Source organism: Mirounga angustirostris, unplaced genomic scaffold (genome assembly GCF_029215605.1).
Source record: "Mirounga angustirostris isolate CCGP_5_RB_7025 unplaced genomic scaffold, mMirAng1.0.hap1 SCAF_7, whole genome shotgun sequence".
NCBI classification, from domain to species: Eukaryota; Metazoa; Chordata; class Mammalia; order Carnivora; family Phocidae; genus Mirounga; species Mirounga angustirostris.
The window spans coordinates 113,168,637-113,183,558 of record NW_026991715.1 but is presented as its reverse complement, the minus strand read 5'-3'; the positions used below and the strand labels follow the sequence as shown (position 1 = coordinate 113,183,558).

Sequence of the window (14,922 nt, the reverse complement as noted above, 5' to 3'; positions counted from 1 at the left end):
TACTGGTGCTGTAAAGAATTTCTCTGAGTAGCTGAAATTTTAAAAGGTTGGGTAAGGGGCACCTGGCGGGCTCGGTCAGTAGGGCATGCGACTGTTGCTCTCAGTGTTGAAAATTCAAATCCCATGTTGGGCATAGAGCTTACTCTAAAAAAATTTTTTGGGGCGCCTGGGTGGCTCAGTTGGTTAAGCGACTGCCTTCGGCTCAGGTCATGATCCTGGAGTCCCTGGATCGAGTCCCGCATCGGGCTCCCTGCTCGGCAGGGAGTCTGCTTCTCCCTCTGACCCTCCCCCCTCTCATGTGCTCTCTCTGTCTCATTCTCTCTCTCTCAAATAAATAAATAAAATCTTTAAAAAAAAAATTTTTTTTTAATGGAAGGTTGAGTAACAAGTATAATAGCTACCTCTTCTGGTTTTGAGAGTTCAGCTCAGATGCTATATTATACAGCACTTTATACAGATTCTGCTCTTTAATTCTTTCTGTTTGGGGCCTACAAATGATTAGTAGACAACTACATAGTGGATATTTATCATTTTCCTGATTGCTCAGCCTCTAAATTGCCTTTATAAGTTTGGAGTACAGTCCACTGTGTGAGGTGGGCCTGCATCTCACTCATGGAAGCCAAAAGGCACAGGTATCAGTTTTCCCTGATCACTGACTACTTGGGATTCAGTCAGTCCCACCTGGATCGTGATTCAGGAGATAGGAGCCCAGAGAAGCAGGCAATGTGCAAAACTTGCCCCGGGATCGGAAGCACGCGGCATGTGGTGGCAGCTGGGGCAGCTGGGGCAGCTGGGGCAACCAGGGCCCCCATCCTCCATGTGTTGCCAGTGCCCGACAGCAGCATTCTTCCTGCGGTGTGTTTCCTCGGTGGGTCCAGCCCCCCAGCCTCCCTTTGTGCCTGCCTCTATGCCTAGCCTGCTTCTCCAGCCTGTCCATTGATTCTTTGAGCTCAATACTGTTTCAATAAATTCCTTTTTTTGCTTCAGTCAACCAGAATTAGTTTTTATTGCTTGCAACCAAAAGACTCAGGCTGGTACATAATCTTTTTTTTGTCGGGGGGGGGGGCACACAGTCTTTAAGTAATGCTTAACTCAAGAGTCTGATGCTGCTGCTTTTTTATTTTTTTAAGATTTTTTGTTTTCAGTTTTTATTTATTGACATAATCTCTATACCCAAGATGGAGCTCGAACTCACAACCCCGAAGATCAAGAGTTGCAAGCTCTTCCGACAGAGCCAGTCAGGTGCCCCTGATGTCACTGCTTTTAGTGCAGATCTTTGGATAAAGTCATGGTCAAATTTGCAATTGGCCTGGGAGTTCTATCTGGGCTCCCTTGAAGTCCATGCATCTCAGGCACAATGTCTGCTGTCCCATCCTAAGCCAACTTCTTCCTCTGTCTCTCACAACTTCTTTTTTTTTTTTTTAAAGATTTTATTTATTTATTTGACACAGAGAGAGGCACAGCGAGAGAGGGCACACAAGCAGGGGGAGTGGGAGAGGGAGAAGCAGGCTTCCCGCCGAGCAAGGAGCCTGATGCGGGGCTCGATCCCAGGACCCTGGGACCATGACCTGAGCCGAAGGCAGACGCTTAACGACTGAGCCACCCAGGTGCCCCTGTCTCTCACAACTTCTTAATTCACATTCATTCATCCACCCAGTCAATAAAAACTTATTCAGCACCTACTGTATACAAGGCAAGACGCCAGGCACTGAGAGGAGCCCAAAGATCGATAAGCTGTAGACCTCACAGTATACTTTAGGATTCTGAACCAGGTAAATGTATTTTCTTTTCAAAAAAGAAATTTAAAACTTGATCACTCTGTGGAGGGTAGAAGTGAAGAGGAACTCTATCTCTGAGTTGTGTCACTGGGGGCAAGGTGATGTCCATTTCTTCGTAAATGTTCTAGAAACCAATCCCCCCCCCAAATAATTGGTTTCCTTTGTTAGAGGTTTCCAGTTAGAAAAGAATGACTTTTCTGAAGTTGGCCATTAGATTGCTACCCATCAAAGTATTTGTGACTAGGATAAGAGATGGGGCACTAGTGTTAGTACTTTAGGAATTTAATTCCAGATAACCCAGAGTTCTCAAACAGAATCTAAGAAACATGTTTCAAGTGAAAATGCTAGCCAGCTTGTCTCCTTTTCCTTAAGTTACCAAATAAATACTTCTTGGGGGTGTGGAACCCCAGTAATACAGCAATTGCCCTGGGAGTGTTGGCACTTGTGTCTGAAATCACAGAATACTCAACACGAGCAAGGAAGAAGGGCACACATTAGTAATGTAAAGTGAAACAGGCAGAGCAGATGATTCCATACTCCCAAGAAAAGACTGGTCACACCCCACCCCCAACACACACACACCCCTTACAGGAGCAGAACTGAGGTGCTGAACACTCAAGATCCTTCCCACAAACAGGAAGTCCATTTAGAATCAGCCTTGCTTTGGGGTCAGGTCTTCACTCCCTAGGGGGCTTTGGATAGGTCACTTAGCCACTCTAGGATTCCATTTCCCTTTAGAATTCCTACAGAATGGGAAAGAAACCTAGAGATCCTTAAACCAATCTTTCATGGGACTCTTCTTTGAAGTATCCCTTTTTTTTTTTTTTAAGATTTTATTTATTTATTTATTTGAGAGAGAGAGCGTGACTGTGAGCATGAGTTGGGGGCGGCAGGAGGAGAAGCAGACTCCCTGCTGAGCAGGGAGCTGCTGCGGGACCCTGAGATCATGACCCGAGCTGAAGGCGGATGCTTAACCAACTGAGCCACCCAGGCGCCCTCATGTGTTCATTTGATGAGGGTCTACCACACACCTCTGGCATCCCTCTTTGAAGCATTCCTGATAAGCCTCTCTGCTTGAATGCTGACTTAAAAAAAAAAAAAATTAAGATTATTTATTTATTTATTTGTCAGAGTGAGAGAGGGAGCACAAGCTGGGGGAGGAGCAGGCACAGGGGTAAGCAGGCTCCCCGCTGAGCAAGTTGCTTAACCCACTGAGCCACCCAGGCATCCCTTGAATGCGGACTTAAAAAAAATTTTTTTTGTTATTATTATTGTATAGTTGACATGCAATGTTATATTTGGGGTTTTGTTGTTTTAAAATTTATTTATTTTTTGGTAATCTCTACACCCAGCGTGGGGCTCAAACTCACAGCCCCAAGGTCAAGAGTCACATGCTCTTCCAACAGAGCCAGCCAGGCGCCCTGCAGTGTTATATTTTGAATGTTGACCTTTAGTGGTAAGGTGCTCGCTCTCTCCAGGCACTGATGCCACTTTTGAAATGTTCTGTTAGAGAAGTTCTTCCTTACATGTTGCAATGTGGGCCTTCTAGATTTCCCAATGCTAGTGACTTCTCAGGTCATACACATGAAGTCTGTTCCATGGATCAGAATGCTCTCAACTTCCTTTGCTTTTCTTGCCTACAGACTAAACCACCCCTCTCCCGTTCTATTGTTTTCATCCATCACATTCAAGACACAGCCCCATTTTGGTCTTTATGTTTCTTGGTTTTGGGGGGTTTTTTAAAAAGATTTTTTTTTTATTTATGAGAGAGAGAGCACACACATGAGAGATCACAAGCGGTAGGGAGGGGCAGAGGGAGAAGCAGACTCCCCACTCCAAGCAGGGAGCTGGAGGGGGGGCTTGATCCCAGGACCCTGAGATCATGACTTGACCCAAAGGCAGAGGCTTAACAGACTGAGCCACCCAGGTGCCCCTGGTCTTCATGTTTTTATGGGTGTAGACTAGTGGTTAAGCAACGGAGGAGACAGAGGCCTCCAACCGTCTGAATTTGAATACTGGTCCTGTCGCTTAGTAGCTACTTAACAGTGAGCAAGTTACTTTCATTTTTCTGGCCTCAGTTTTTCTAAAATGAGGATAATAGTAACAGTAATGCTAAGAAGCATGCCTATTTTATAGAGAAGTTGTGAATGAGATAAATGAGAAAACACAAGTAAAATGTTTAGTATAGCGCCTGGCACTTAGGAAGCAATATTACTATTGCTATCACTAATAATAATAAATATTAAGCCCTAATAACAAGAATAAGAATTAGAACCAAGAAGATCTGGGAAAGTTAATCTAGTCGATTCCTCACCCCACAAACAAGGTTTGCCTTCCCTGATACGAAACTTTTTCATAGCAATTTTCACTTTTCCATGTCAATGTTCAATGTCTGACCACCCTCCCCCTCCCCCCAAGAGGGCGGGGACCTTGTCTGCGTGGGACTCAGGGCCTAGAACATGGTCCCATTTCACAGCAGGGAGAGAGTGGACGAATACTTTGTGTCCCAGGACAGGAGCCGGGGGTGCAGGGAGACTGGCGGATTTGGCAAAGACTGCGCTCATGGGAGAGCTGGGTAAGAACCCAGAAGTCCTAGGCAGCGGGCCCTGGGAATGAAATCGAGGTCCCGCCCTAAAATCTGGTGCTTCGAGCAGGGTCACGGATATACAGATTTCAGTGACCCAGAGGTCCACATTCCCCCCGGGTGGCCTAAGCGCCGGCCGGTGTTTTGGGGGTGCCGAGTCCGGGCGAGAGGGGGCTGAACGAGAAGGCACGCGTGGGCGCCCCGCCCTCCGCGGCGGCGCGGCGCTCGGAGCCGCCGCCGCTCTCGGCGCTGGCGGCGGGCCAGGGCCACCGCGGGCCGGGCCGGGCCGGGTCCCGGGAGCAGCGAGCGAAAACAACCGGGCCGCAGACCATCGACAAAGGCGCGCGAGCGGGCCGCCCCTTCGCGCCACACGCACGCACGCACGCAGCGCGGGCAGAGTCGCGCCCGCCCGCGCCTTCGGCGGGACCCGCGGCGCGGAGGCCCAGGTGCGGCGCGTGTCGGCGAGCGGGGCGCCCTTCCCGCCGCGGCGGCGGGTCCCCGGCGCCCGAGCTCCGCGCGGCCATGGGGGCGGGGTCGACGGGCAGGGAGGGCGCCGAGGGGCGCGGGTGAGCCGCCGCCGCTCGCGGGCCGAGCGGGGAGGGGGCGGGCGCGGGGCCGCGACGCCCCGGTCCCAGGTGGCGCGGTCGAGCTTTGTGCCCTGGGCCTGACGGAAGTGCGAGCAACCTGATCCAGGTGGGGAGCTAAGGCCCAGAGAGGTAAGGTGGTCTAGAAAAAACTTACTTCTTGCGTCGGTTTGTTTATCCCTGCCCGCTTCGGTGTAGGATTTGGGGTGACTTCTAATAAGAACCCATAGGTTAAAACAATGGGAAAATAAAACAATATTAAAGAATCCTTGCCAAGGAACATATAATTATGACCACGGGCCAGGGGAAAAGAGAAAGGAAATTTGCAGTCCCTATGTTGAGCCGCCTTGGCCAAGGACCCCGGGCAAAGTAGTGTCAAAGCTGGGGACCAGAAGCCTGACTGTCGGGCTCCCCCGGGGCCACAGTGCTCCCTGCACAGTGAGCGCCCCGAACTTGGAGGGGAATGGAGAAACAGCATCCTGCCCACGGGCTTCACCTTCTTGGGATCCTGGACCCCTTAGAAATCTGGGACCCTCCCCACAGAGGGGTTCACACATAGCCTTGCACGGTTTCAGATTTGCCATGAAGCATTCTGCTGTAAGAAATGACGGAAGGCTGGCCCTCGGGCTCTTTTAAAGGGAGGCAGGCGGGAAGTACCGGCTGTCAGTCCAGACAGTGTCCTGACCCCTCTAGCTGTGTGATCTTGGACACATCGTTTAACCTCTCCAAGGCCCAGTTTTTTGTGTTTTTTTCCTTTCAAGATTTTATTTAAATTCAAGTTAGTTCATTTATATAGTGTAGTATTCATTTCAGTCCAAGGCCCGGTTTAAGCTGTAAAATAGAAATAAGATTATCTGCTTCATCCTTCAGGTTTGTTTTTGTTTTTTTTTTTTAAAGATCTTATTTATTTGACAGAGAGAGGCACAGTGAGAGAGGGAACATAAGCAGGGGGAGCGGGAGAGGGAGAAGCAGGCTTCCCGCGGAGCAGAGAGCCGGATCCCAGGACCCCGGGATCATGACCTGAGCCTAAGGCAGACACTTAACGACTGAGCCACCCAGGCGCTCCCATCCTTCAGGTTATTGTCAGACTTGGGAATGAATGCCGAGCCCAGTGTCTGGCACGTAGGGAGTGCTCAGTGAACGTGCTGGCACTCAGAACCCAGTGGCTCATAGCTGTGCCAGTTAGGAAAGATGATGACCCGGAAAAAATTGGTCTGTCTCTGAAATAAAACACAAAATTTTAAAAATTACAAACATGAAACTATAAAGTGAGCCCTATAATGACTTACAAACGACAGCACAGATGTTGGTGATGATCATCTAAATAAAAGTGCAACAGTGCACCACATCAGTATTTGGCCTAAGGTGAAATGCTGACAGCAGAAGCGACCAAACATTCTAACAAGGACTGTTTATTGGGCCTTGCTTGCCTCTTTTGAACAGAACCAGCACTTGTATAGCTTGTTTTTAAATGAGGGGAAAGAGGAGGGCGTATGTGGGGACCTGGGCAACACCCAGTCTTGCCAGGTGATGGGGGCTCAGCTGACTTTCTGCCAGGGTACAGGAGTTGCTAGCAGTTGGCTCTCATCCCTCTTGGATCAGCAGCTTGTCGTGGTAAACAGAGCCTTGGTTGATTGTGTTCTAGGTCAAATAAATGGCTTTTTATTTAACCAATGGGGGTGTGTGTGTGTGAGTGCTATAACTGAAGCAAAATGGCATTTGTTGAGCTTGATTGTCCAAAGCCTATTGCTTGTTTATTGACAAGCTTAGGAGGTTTTTTTTTTCTTTAAGATTTTATTTATTTATTTGATTTATGTATAGAGAGAGAGAGAGCGCGCGCGAGCGAGCGCACAAAGCGGGGAGGGGCAGAGGGAGAGGGAGAAGCAGACTTCCCACTGAGCGTGGAGCCCTCACTGGATCCCAGGACCCCGGTACCACAACCCGAGCCCAAGGCAGACGCTTAACTGACTGAGCCACCCAGGCGCCCCAGGCTTAAGAGTTTTAAAATCTGCTGATCCAAAATTGTGAGGAGAGGGCCTGGGCAGGTCTACTTGCCTATAAAAAGAACTGCTCTTACAAAATACTGTGTTGTCAGGGCGCCTGCATGGCTCAGTCAGTTAAGCGGTTGCCTTCGGCTCAGGTCATGATCCTGGGGTCTTGGGATCGAGCCCCACGTCCGGCTCCCTGCTCAGCGGAGAGCCTGCTTCTCCCTCTCCCTCTGTCTGCCACTCTGCCTACTTGTGTTCTCTCTCTCTCTGTCAAATAAATAAATAAAATCTTTTAAAAAAACCAAAAAACAAAATACTGTGCTGTCTCCTTTCTCTGCCATTTTAGGCTTTGCAAATAGAGTCAGGGAAATATGGCTTAGGGCAAATAGCTGCTATTTAATTTGGGTTAAGACACACTTTACCTGTCTGGTGGGTTACATTCCTCTCCAGGTGTTTATAAAGGAGGTTTTCCTCAGAAACAGAGAATGTGTATGTGTGTGATGTCTCTTGCCCCCTCTTTGCCTCCCCTTGACCCAGTCATTTCTCAACCCAGAGAAGTCCTCTTTCTGCAAGCTCAGTGACTTTGGCAAGTTCCTTCCCTTTCCTGGCTCTGTGGCCTGATTTTGTTTCACATTAACTCTGTTAGAAAGTTGTGGTTTTTTTGTTGGTTTTTTTGTTTGTTTGTTTGTTTGTTTAAAGATTTTATTTATTTATTTGCGAGAGAGAGAATGAGAGACAGAGAGCACGAGAGGGAGGAGGGTCAGAGGGAGAAGCAGACTCCCCGCTGAGCAGGGAGCCCGATGCGGGACTCGATCCTGGGACTCCAGGATCATGACCTGAGCTGAAGGCAGTCGCTTAAACGACTGAGCCACCCAGGCGCCCTGTTTGTTTGTTTTTTTAAGTAGGCCCCACGCCCAATGGGGAGCTCAACATGGGCTTGAACTCACGATCCTGAGATCAGACCTGAGCTAACATCAAGAGTCAGTCACTTAACTGAGCCACCCAGGCATCCCTGTTTTGTTTATTTATTTATTTTTGGATTTTTTTAAATATTTTATTTATTTGAGAAAGAGAGAGCACAGAGGGAGAGTGTGAGGGAGAAGCAGACTCCGCTGAGCAGAGCACCCAATATGGGGCTTGATCCCAGGACCCTGAGATCATGACCTGAGCCGAAGGCAGATGCCCAACCAACTGAGCGACACAGGTGCCCCTGTTTTGTTTTTTTAAAGTAAGCTCTATACCCATCATTGGGGCTTGAACTCAGGACCCCAAGATTAAGTGTCACATGCTCTACCAACTGAGCCAGCCAGGTACTCCTAAAAAGTTTTCTCTAATTTGACCTTTAGATTCTAAACATTTGTTGCTCCATAGCATGACATAGAGCAAACATACTCTCTTAGGCCAAGGCTCTTCCTTATTTGAATGCAGCCCATGGACCCCTTTCATGTTTCTCCCTCCAGACTCGCTGCCTTCATTCCTTCAACATTTCTTACTAGGATGAGATTAAAAGCAGAATTTCCCAAGAAATTATCTGCAGACTACTTGCATCAGAATCACCTAGTAACAGGGGTGCCTGGGTGGCTTGGTCGGTTAAGCGTCTGCCTTCGGCTCAGGTCCTGATCCCAGCATCCTGGGATCGAGTCCCATATGGGGCTCCCTGCTCAGTGGGGAGTCTGCTTCTCCCTTCCCTCTGCTGCTCCCCCCTGCTTATGCTTGCTTTCTTTCTCTCTCTCTCTGTCAAATAAATAAATAAATAAATAAATAAGATCTTAAAAAAAGAATCACCTTGGGGCTTGTGGAAATATGCTCCATCCCTGACCACCTGAATCAGAATCTTCAAGTGTGGAGGCAAGAATTTGCATGCCTGACAAGTGTTCCCAGTGATTCTTATGCACCTTTGGTTACCTGTGTGGGTGTTGGGGGTGGGGATTGGTAGTGGGGGACTATATACTCCTTATAAATTCCTTATAGTTTGTCTAAATTATGTAATGAGTAAGAGCCTCTTTTGTAATTTGAACAAACCATGATGTCCAGGGAAAACATATGGGTGCAAGTAAGCACTTGAAAAGATGCTCAAGATAATTGGGAAATGCACATCAAAACCACATTGAGATGTCACTTCCTACCTATGAGGACGGCTAAAATTAAAAAGACTGACTATAGCAAGCGTTGATAAGGATGTGGAAGAACTAGAACTTGTATGCACTGTTGGTGGAAATGTAAAATGGTACAACCACTTTTTAAAAGTTTGACATCTTCTTAAAAAGTTGAGTATACACCTGTCATGTGATCCAGACATTTCATCCCTACGTCTGGCTTTATTGAATTAGAGAAGTAGAAAACAACCAATTGTTTATCCAGTGCATAGGTAAACAAACTGTGCTATGTCCCTGCAATTGAATACTGCTCAGCATTAAAAAGTAATGAACTACTACAACATTGATAGGTCTCAAAATACTTTTGCTGAAAAGAAAGAGGAGAAGAAGCCAGACCAAAAAGAGTACATACTCTATAATTCCACTTATATAAAATTCAAGGGGAGTTGCTGTCACTCCCCTGATCTTAAACTTTCTGGTGGCTCTTAAGAGTTGTGTATGATTATATTAGTCCACCTCCACTTGTTATAGTGTCATTGGCAATTTGATCTGCCAGTGTTTATCCATGCCATTCATTCAATTAATTGAGCACCTACCATGTGCTTGATCTAAATAGACACTAGGTAATGTGTTGGTGAATAAAGTAGACATGATCCATAGGGACACCTCGGTGGCTCAGTCGGTTAAGCGTCTGGCTTCGGCTCAGGTCATGATCCCAGGGTCCTGGGATTGAGTCCCGCATCGGGCTCCTCGCTCAGCAGGGAGTCTGCTTCTCCCTCTGCCTGCAGCTCCCCCTGCTTGTGTGAGCTCTCTCTGACAAATAGATAAAATCTTTAAAAAAATATAGACATGATCCTTTCCCTTGTGGAGCTTACCCTTTATTGAATGAACCAGTAAAACAAATAGGATAAGAAAAATAATTACTGGGGGAAAGGAGTGCTTATTTGGAAGGGGAATGGGAATCAGAGAAAACTTGTCTGGGTTTCAAGCAGAGAAGGAAAGCAGTCAGTTTCATGTTTTTGAAACACCATTCCATTCTGTTGCTGTGCATCCAATCAGGACTCTCTTACATTAGTCTAGGAGACAGGTGGTAGAGGTTTAGACTCAGGTGGTCTTGGAGATGGAAAGCACTGAAAGAAAACTGATGGATATCCTTAATCAAACTGGGCAGATCCCAGAGGTTGACCCTGATCAACATTCTTTGAATAGTGTAGTTTTATCAGTTTTTTTAAAAGATTTTATTTATTTATTCGAGAGGGAGAGAGAGAGAGCGCTCAAGAGCAGGGGAAAGGAGAAGCAGACTCCCTGCTGAGCAGAGAGCCCAATGCGGGGCTCAATCCCAAGACACTGGGATCATGACCTGAGCCAAAGGCAGACTGAGCCACCCAGGCGTCCCTAGTTTTATCAGTTTTTAGTTCATATTACTGTCCTGTGGTCCCCTCCACCCCCACCCCTAGCTCTCTGCCTCCATCACCCAAGTCTTGCTCCTTAGAGAGACTCCTTAGAAAGACATCAGCACCTTGCTGAGCCAGTTACACTAGCATACAGCATTCTTTTGATCTACTGGCCTAGCTGCCTTTCAGTAAGGGAATGAGGATAGTCTGGTACGACTTGTTACTCTGTTTTTGGTTTTTGCTAACCTATGCTGGCTCCCAGTGATGTCTCTTTCCCTTTCTAAAGGCTGAGGGGCTATCTGTTTTACTCAAATGGCAGTAACCCAGCTCAGAATGGCTAAGGCCAAAGAGGGGTGGGGAAAGAAAATGTATTGGCTCCTAAAAAAATCCAAAGGCAGGGACACCTGGGTGGCTCAGTTGGTTAAGTGTCTGACTCTTGATTTTGGCTCAGGTCGTGATCACAGGGTTGTGAGATTGAGCCCTGTGTCAGAGTCAGCTTAAGAGTCTCTCTCTCCAGGGCGCTTGGGTGGCCAAGTCGTTAAGCATCTGCCTTCGGCTCAGGTCATGATCCCAGGGTCCTGGGATCGAGCCCCGCGTCGGGCTCCCTGCTCAGCGGGAAGCCTGCTTCGCCATCTCCCACTCCCCTTGCTTGTGTTCCCTTTCTCGCTGTGTCTCTCTCTCTGTCAAAATAAATAAAATCTTAAAAAAAAAAAAAAAAAGAGTCTCTCTCTCCCTCTCCCCCCGCTCTAAAAAATCCAAAGACAGTCAGTCTCCATCATGGCTGGACTGAGTAATGTCATCAGGGCTCAATCCTTAGCTCCATTTCTTTGGTGTTAGCTGCATTCTGAGTCAGGCTCTGGTGTGTCATTCCTATTACTTACTATTATCATCATGATCAGCTGTTCTCACCATCTGCTTGAATATGATTAGCCAAGTGTCCTTAGACAATTTCTTGATCCATTGGATCCATGGTAATGCTATCCTTTACAGTTTAATAGTAGTAGTAACAAAAGCAACTGCTACAATTACTGAGAACGTATCTTGTACCAAGTACTCTGTTAGATATTTTACATGGATTATCTTATAAAATTTTATAACCACCCTGTAAAGAAGGTTAATAATTATCCCATCCCAGGAAAGCCAGCCAATTGATTGCAGAATGAGAATTTGAAATCAGGTGTTCTGGCTCTGGGGTGTGGGGTCCAAGACTTCACAATGCCTCTTGAAGTCCCTGTGTAGGGCTAAGAAGAGGAAAGCAAAGCCATCAAAGAGTGTGCCTGTTTCTTACTTTTTCTGAACATCAATCTTAAAATACACATGGCAATCATAGTCGGGGCAGAGCTTTGGAAGTTATTCTTATAATTTTGTCAATCTCAGATCCTTCTGGGTTTTGAGAGTTTTGGAAGCTCTTTGTACAGGACCCTTCTCCTTGACTATTGTATATGTCTTTATAAACCAGGCACATCAGGCAGGACCCCAGTGTGGCCACTCTTCTTTCTATAGGCGTTTCCTCCCTTTGATTTTCTTTTCTTCTTCTTCTTCTTCTTCTTCTTTTTTTTTTTTTTTTAAGATTCCTTTGTTTTTATTTGAGAGGGGGGCAGAGGGAGAGGGAAGGAAGAGAATCCCAAGCAGACTCCCTACCGCAAGGCTTGATTCTACCACCCTGAGATCATGACCTGAGCCAAAATCAAGAGCTGGACGCTTAACCAACTGAGCCACCCAGGTGCCCCTAGTTTTGTGTCTTAATTGAGGTGGTGATTACACAAATCTAACATGTGATAAAATGGCATAAAGCAATCATTCACGAAACGTATACCAATGCCAATTTCCTGGTTTTGTTATTGTGCTATATTTAAATAATAGGGAACCATCGGAGGACCCTGGTAAAGGGTGCACAGAAATTCTGGTACTGTCCTTGATACTTCCTGTTGAATAAGTCTATAAGTCTTATACCTGTCTGGAAGTATTTCAAAATAAAAAGTTAAACAAAATATTACATAGCTTAACTTATCCACTATCTTTGCAGCTCTCTCTGGACAAGTACGGCTCAAAAGCCTGGGAGAGCAGGATGGGTGTCCCTGTTCCATTTCCTGGTCTGGCCTGATAAGGAGGCTTGTCTCAGAGGACAAGCTTGGGAAACGTGGCTTTCCTTGTAGTCCAGTCATGTGCAGTCCTGGGATCTCTTTCATGTCCCATGATGGGCAATTTATTTATTTATTTTAAAAATTTTATTTATTTGTCAGAGAGAGCACAGGCAGGGGGAGTGGCAAGCAGAGGAAGAAGCAGGCTCCCCGCTGAGCAGGGAGCCCGATGCGGGACTCGATCCCAGGACCCTGGGATCATGACCTAAGCTGAAGGCAGACACTTAACTGACTGAGGCACCCAGGCGTCCCCATGATAGGAAATTTAGAACTAAAATCAGTTTAGCCCTCCACTCTCTCTTGCTCTCTCTCAGATAAATAAAATCTTTAAAAAAAAAAAAAAAAAAAAGACACAGGACTATTTCATGACCACAAAGTTCTCCCTGGTGTTCTTTCTTTCTTTCTTTTGTTTTTTAAAGATTTTATTTATTTATTTGACAGAGAGAGACACAGCAAGAGAGGGAACACAAGCAGGGGGTGTGGGAGAGGGAGAAGCATGCTTCTCACGGAGCAGGGAGCTTGATGCAGGGCTCAATCCCAGGACCCCGAGATCACAACCTGAGCTGAAGGCAGATGCTTAACGACTGAGCCACCCAGGCGTCCCTCCCTGGTGTTCTTTCTTTATAGTCCCACCGACCTGCCCTTCACCCTCACCCCTAACCAGGTGACCACTAATCTGTTCCCTGTCTCTGTAATTTTGTACATGACATAAATGGAATCACAGTGTGTGACCTTTTGAGATTAGTTTTTTTTTCAGGGAGTATAATACCCTCAAGAGCCATCCAGGTTATTGCAGTTTATCAATAGTTCATTCCCTGTTCTTTCTGGGTATTCAGTTGTATTGAATCTACCAGTTGTTTTGGTTTTTTTTAACATTCGCCTGTTTTTAATTTTTTTTTTTTTAAGTAGGCTCCACACCTAACATGGGGCTTGAACTCATGACCCTGAGGTTAAGAGTCATATGCTCTACTGACTAAGCCAGTCAGTGCCCCTAAAGCATTCGCCTGTTAAATTCACCTATTAAAACAACATTTGCTTGTTTCCAGTTTGGCTATTACAAATAAAGCTTCTATGAGCATTTGTGGACAGGTTTTCGTATGGACATAAGTTTTCTTTCTCTAGAATAGATGCCCTGGAGTATGATTGCTGGTAAGTGTATGTTTCTTTTTTAAAGAAACTGACAAACTGTTTTCCGGAGCGGCTGTACCACTCTGCGTTCGCACCAGTAATGTATGAGCGATCTCGTTTCTCCTGCATCCTTGCCAGCAGCTAATGCTATATAATATTTTCTTGGTTAATGGCTTTATTGAGCTGTAATTCATATCATATATTTCACCTGCTCAAAGTGGGCACATCAGTGGTTTTAGTATATTCACTAAGTTGTGCAGGCATCACCACAATAAATTTAGAACATTTTCGTCACCCCCAAAGGAAACCCATACCCAGTAGCCCCCACGCTCCATACCCTATCCCTTCAGCCTAGGATCCCAGTGATCTTCTTTTCTACAGATTTGCCTCTTCTGGACGTTTCTTGTAAATCAAATCATAAAATATGTGGTCCTATGTGACTGACTGCTTTGACCTAGCATAATGTTTTCAAGATTCATCCACGTTGGAGCACATAGTACTTCAGTCCTCTTCATTGCCAAATAATGTATAGTATTTTTTTTTAAAGATTTTATTTATTTATTCATGAGAGAGAGAGAGAGAGAGAGGCAGAGGCAGAGGGAGAAGCAGGTTCCCCGCGGAGCAGGGAGCCCGATGCGGGACTCGATCCCAGGACCCTGGGATCATGACCTGAGCTGAAGGCGGACGCTTAACCGACTGAGCCACCCAGGTGTCCCTAATGTATAGTATTTTTAAAGAAATAAAAGTGTGGGGCGCCTGGGTGGCTCAGATGGTTAAGCGTCTGCCTTCAGCTCAGGTCATGGTCCCAGGGTCCTGGGATCAAGTCCCGCATCGGGCTCCCTGCTCCTTGGGAGCCTGCTTCTCCCTCTGCCTCTCTCTCTCTGTCTCTCATGAATAAATAAATAAAATCTTTAAAAAAAAAAAAAAAAGAGGGCGCCTGGGTGGCTCAGTCGGTTAAGCAACTGCCTTCGGCTCAGGTCGTGATCCTGGGGTCCCGGGATCGAGTCCCGCATCGGGCTCCCTGCTCGGCGGGGAGTCTGCTTCTCCCTCTGGCCCTCCTCCCTCTCATTCTCTCTGTCTCAAATAAATAAATAAAATCTTAAAAAAAAAAAAAAAAAAAAAGAAAAGAAATAAAAGTGTGTTTCTTTCCATTATACAGACTATAAGATAACAAAATGCTATTACAGAGAGGTTTTGCTGGGCCTGCTTGGAGGTCTAGCTTGCAATTA

General features: G+C 46.4%; 1 protein-coding gene across 9 annotated transcripts in view; it reads left to right on the top strand.

The window, feature by feature from the left end:
* The first annotated feature begins 4,233 nt into the window (after nt 1-4,233).
* The window catches only part of ARHGEF37 (Rho guanine nucleotide exchange factor 37), a 50,659-nt gene continuing 39,970 nt past the window's right edge, over nt 4,234-14,922 (top strand). For 3 of the 9 annotated variants that reach the window (XM_054513972.2, XM_054513977.2, XM_054513967.2), the window contains exon 1: nt 4,463-4,808. Coding sequence is in view for 1 of the 9 variants with exons in the window: in XM_064596680.1 (XP_064452750.1) it covers nt 4,341-4,353 (13 nt within the window). In the remaining 8 variants the exon portion in view is untranslated. Of the gene's footprint in view, nt 4,354-4,462; nt 4,809-4,837; nt 5,079-14,922 lie in introns of those variants that run through there. The other 6 variants (XM_054513968.2, XM_054513973.2, XM_045903063.3 and 3 more) reach the window with 4 other exon arrangements.